The sequence below is a fragment of the Triticum aestivum genome, chromosome 5B (assembly GCF_018294505.1).
Source record: "Triticum aestivum cultivar Chinese Spring chromosome 5B, IWGSC CS RefSeq v2.1, whole genome shotgun sequence".
In the NCBI taxonomy this organism is placed as follows: domain Eukaryota; kingdom Viridiplantae; phylum Streptophyta; class Magnoliopsida; order Poales; family Poaceae; genus Triticum; species Triticum aestivum.
The window spans coordinates 6706534-6711449 of record NC_057807.1 but is presented as its reverse complement, the minus strand read 5'-3'; the positions used below and the strand labels follow the sequence as shown (position 1 = coordinate 6711449).

Here is a 4916-nt window from a genome sequence, read left to right as displayed (position 1 = left end):
GCAGATGAATGGAATGACAACCCAAGATGAAGTGGTTGAAGATGAACAAGAGCAGGAAATTCATTGCCTCGTAAGGTTCAATACAATGTCCCAAATCTGAAGTTGTTTGCTGAAGTTTCAAAGTCGGAGCTGAAGAAGAGTACCCAAAATAGCAACCCGCCAGCTGCAATAATAGTGACCCAACTGAGAATAAATCCCGTCCATACACATCATAAATGCACATCCGGGGCATGGACCATAGTGGTTTCCAGAATCAATCACTTTTGAGAGACAAATCATCTGAGACACTTCTGCACATTGGACTTGTTCGAAAAATTTCATTTGACTTCAGCAAATTCAGTCGAGGGGATCGGATATATATACCAAGTAGGGCATGAGTCGGCAGGCCAGCAAAGTTTATAGGCGGACAGATAGCACGAAACAATGTAGCAAATCATATAGATAAATCTGCATTCCTTTTGCGCGCACCGACAGGTTACACTTGCTTATTCTATATATATATCTTATCGTCGGTAGCGATGATATATTCACGTTTCGACGACATGTGTTGAGCTCATGTACAAACCACCACAGCATGTTAAGATCCGCGGTACGATAGAGGGGTTGCTTAGCTTAAATTTTTAAGCCTAAATCATCTCATCTCATCTCATCTCCCCTTGGAAGAGATTTCTTTCACAGTAAGGAAGGCTGGCTGGCGAGTATGGGGTGGCCAGAAGAGCCAATCGATTCGATGCCCCCTCATACTTTGTCGTCGTGAAACCACCATCGGGTCTCCTTGGGCGACCTCCCGTTGCGGCAGTTCCTAACGTAGCGATCATTGTCCGCCGGGCGTTGCTGTTGTTGACCAATAAAATGCGTAGCTAGTAAGAGAACAAGCAAAGGAACATTGTGTTTGATATGTGAAGGGAGAGATGGGTGGGGGTTATTGGGGTAACCTTTGCTGGCGAGCTAGACAGCATCGACAAGATGCTGATACAGACTGAACTTACAGTCATCGCAGGCGACCACGAGTCATACAGTATATCTGCATATAAGAGAAGCAGCAACTTTTTAACTTACATAAATCATGCAAAAATCAATTGTAGCCCTATTCGTCCACAATCACAGAAAAATCATAAGAATAATAATGAAAGGGCCAAGAAGTACATTTATATTGTGGAGAAGGAATTTCTATCAAGAAAACAAAGAATTCAAATGTTCAAAGAAGATAGAAAAGGGTAAGTTCTTCCTTCTAGTCATAGGTCAGGAAATTTAACCTACAGGGGTCAGAAGATTATTGATCTTGCTGACTTACAGGTCTATCAATGACAAATAATAAGATCACAAACATTTTTCAGCTGCATTGAATCTCAATTTCAGTGGCTTCATACCCTCAGTTACCTGAACTAAGCAATTGACAGGGTATTATCAGTGTTTCAGATCTTCATAGCCCTTCAGTTACTACTCACTTCATAATAGATGCTAAAACAGACATGAGACAAATTAATTTGAACTAAGCAATCTGGGTCTATAACAAGCTGTACATTGGACAAATTAGTTTAAAGAGCACTGCTATACGTCCGAGACATTCACCTAGAATTTTGCTAGGATGGGTCACATGAACATTCAGCCTCTTCTTTTCTTAATTTGTGTTGGCAGAGATCACACTGAGAACTCCATAGTCGACAAAATCATATATTTAAGTGAAATATGTGCAGCTGTTTTATAATTAAAGACCTTGACGACAAAACTATAATTGGTTGACTCTTCAACTGGGCCTAGGTACAGTTAATAAGATAATAAAAAAGCAGAAATGTTGTGGTCTTTTGCAAAGTTGAGCAAGTGCAAGTCCAGATAAAGCAGATTAATAGATCAAGAAACGTGACTCAGCCTCGCAATGGAAGTCCAAGGTTCAGGGTGATAGTGGTTATATAACTTGAATGCATGTGAGCATGCCCCTGTTATCCTACACTGAAAGCTTCAAATTTTAGACACCCAAAAATTGTATATCTCTTTAACTCACACCCACCATCAAGTTAAACGTTACCAAAATTAATACAAACAGAATAACCCTACTAGCTTCCTTAGCAAATAACCACATGAACCAAATGTCGAGTCAGTAGGGAAGGTGCTTGTTTTATTCACATAGGGATCGTTTTAGGATTCAAACAGGGGTGGTTTAGGAGTTCTACAGAGACTCCAATTCCATGTTCATAATCCTCACCAGAAGGGAGGGAAAAGGGAAAAGGCCACAGCTTAGCTTAATTATTTGTACTGGTCACCAGTGGGGCAGGGTTCAGGGAGGGTGCCTCCAACTTATTTAGCACAAACTAGCTGGGGAACCTCACTGGAATGATGAAGGGAAGCTGAGTTGCAAACTGGAACTACTTGAACAGTTGGAATATCACCGAGTTACTGACAATTGCAGTGGTGATGCTACCATACTGGGTTGACAATGAATTATAGCGTACATTTAAACTGGAATGATGGGAATGGACAAACAAGTTCTTTGATATTGTGATTATCAGCAAGAGAAAAAGGTACACTAACGCTATACTGAAGATATCATATCATTAATATGGAAAGTGACTGGTGTTTTCATTTGAGGTTACCACCCACCTGCCTATTTTATAACAAGATTTAGTTAGTAAGTTTTAGCCTGATATATTCACGAACAACGACAGTAAATGCCACATCCAGCATTGGAAAAGCTGCAAGAGAATTCAGTTATGTCCTGCTAACATATAAACATGTGCATGGAAAGTCGTTGAAGGCAGATTATCCACTTTGACTTGATATGATTTGACATTGCGTATGCACACAGCTAGCAACCAAAAATGTTTGTTGACGTAGCTGAATGGAAGTTCCATTACATAGGCTATCTTTTTTTGCATAACTAGTTTAGTTAAAGGCGAGAAAATAAATTGATTTTTAATAGCAAAAGATGAGGAATTCAACAGAACATAAGACTTTTTTTTTTGCAAGTAACAGAACATAACACTAGAGGGCAGGCCTGGCGCAGTGGTGAAGTCCTCCCCACTTGTGCCAAGAGGTCCTGGGTTCGAACCAGCCTCTCTGCATTGCACTTTGCAGGGGTAAGACTAGGTTCCTATAATCCCTCCCCAGACCCCACCTTGTGTGGGAGCTTCTATGCACTGGGTCTGTCCTTTTTAAGTAACAGAACATAACACTGAAGACTCAAACAATTAACCATTATACAAATGTCAATGGTAGCTGCCCAAACCCGAAAAAAATGACCTGCATTTAACAAGGCCAGCGGGGGAAAAGAGACAAGCCACCACCAACGGAACAGTGAGAGAACTTAGAACGCAAAGCACAAGGCACCTCCATTTACAAGGTCATGCATCTGGACTGGCAATCCCACCAAAACTTCCTTTTCTAGTAATGGAATCGAAAGGCGAGTTAAAGCATCTCAACAGTGCAGCTACTCTATAAACTGCAAAGGCACACTTGAGGACTAATACTGGAAAGATTAACAATTATAGAAATGTTGATGGCAGCTGCCCAAACCCGACAAAAATGACCCACAACAAACAGAGTCAGCGGGGAAAAGGAGACAAACTTGGAACGCAAAGCACAAAGCATCTTCTGCATCTAACAAGGTCATGCTTCTGGTAATCTCACCAAAACTTCCTTTTTCAAGTAATGGAAAGGAAAGGCGAGTTTAAAGCAGCTAAACCGTGTCGCCACTCCAAAAACCGGCAAAGGCACAACTTGAGGACCAGGGTGGTGGTGACTTTCCGCTAACAAATGGAATCTTAGGACCTAACCGACAGCTAGACGTTAGATTAGGTTAGGCAAGGAACATTCCCACACACCATATGCAAAGTTAGCTAATCAAAAATAGGCACCGGCACGGAGGCATAGACAAAAAAAATTTCCCCAGGAGAGGAGAGGGGAGGGGATGAGAGGCGCGGCATGATGGAGTTTACCTAAGCAGATGTGCCCGTTGCTGTAAATGTGCGGGTGCATCGGCGCCGGGTTGAGGAAAATGACCTGGAGATTGGGGCAGGGTTATCTTCCAATTGGTCCAGCAGAATCAAACTGAGGCAACATAATAACACTAGGACAGAGATAAGATAACTAAGGGTGCAAGTGCAACCTTCATCACCACCATCATCATCATGGGAAAAAAGGAAGAGGAGGAGAATTCACCTGAGGTGCCTCCATGGGGTAATGCTCGGGGAAGTCGACCTGCAGCTGGTACGTCTCGCCGGCGTAGAGCGTGCCCTCCGCCCCGCCCACCTCGATCACCCATCTGCCCATGGAAAACAATTTCTTCTTCTATCAGGCAACAACTAGCCCGAACCCATCCATCACCCCCGCAAGCACCAATCAATCAATCAATCAATCATGGGGGGAAGAACACCACCCCCGCGCAGGAATCTACAGAATCACAAACGGGGAGAGGGGGGAAAAGAATCGGGGGAATCGGCGGGGCGCACCTCTGGAGGTTGTCGGAGACCTTGTACTTGAAGCCGGCGGGCGGGCCGACCTGCCACTCGGCGAGCTCCTTCTGCAGCCGGTTGCAGGCGATCTTGCTCAGCGCCTGCCCACGCAATCAGAAAAGACGGGAGATTTGTCAGCCGAATCGCGCGCGGAGACGGCCAACCCGCCGCTCCACCCGGCGGCGAATCGGACGGATTGGAGGGTTAGGGTTTGATACCTTGCGGGACGGCGTGGAGGAGCTCGTCATGGCGCGTTCCGGTCCGTGGAGAGGGAAGAGAAGGGGAAGGGAAAGAGGAGAGAAGAGGAAGAGGAGGAGGAGGACAAAGGGCGGCTCTTTATTCTATTTTCCTTTGGCTTGGGGTGGATGCTTCCTCTCTCTTGTTCTATTTTCATTAACTGGCTTATCTTTTCAAGTTCCTTTTTTCTTATGTAAGCACTACCTACATTCCTCTCTCTTTTTAAAGATC

General features: G+C 44.1%; 1 protein-coding gene across 1 annotated transcript; it reads right to left on the bottom strand.

Moving 5' to 3' along the window:
* Window positions 1-424: 424 nt before the first annotated feature.
* On the bottom strand, window positions 425-4860 carry LOC123110067 (ubiquitin-conjugating enzyme 15). The gene is made up of 6 exons (XM_044530473.1): window positions 4667-4860; window positions 4446-4549; window positions 4156-4258; window positions 3933-3996; window positions 936-1024; window positions 425-834 (listed from the first exon to the last, which is right to left on the bottom strand). The coding sequence occupies exons 1-6, from the start codon at window positions 4694-4696 to the stop codon at window positions 739-741; spliced, it is 486 nt and encodes a 161-aa protein (XP_044386408.1). The 5' UTR covers window positions 4697-4860; the 3' UTR covers window positions 425-738.
* Window positions 4861-4916: the final 56 nt, after the last annotated feature.

What these genes read in the sequence shown, in the direction of transcription:
- LOC123110067 (XM_044530473.1), bottom strand. Translation starts at nt 4,696, where the DNA reads ATGACGAGCTCCTCCACGCCGTCCCGCAAG. An exon ending in CCTCCACGCCGTCCCGCAAG is followed by an intron (nt 4,550 to 4,666) that starts GTATCAAACCCT and finishes TTGCGTGGGCAG; the next exon opens with GCGCTGAGCAAGATCGCCTG. An exon ending in CAACGGGCACATCTGCTTAG is followed by an intron (nt 1,025 to 3,932) that starts GTAAACTCCATC and finishes TCTTATATGCAG; the next exon opens with ATATACTGTATGACTCGTGG.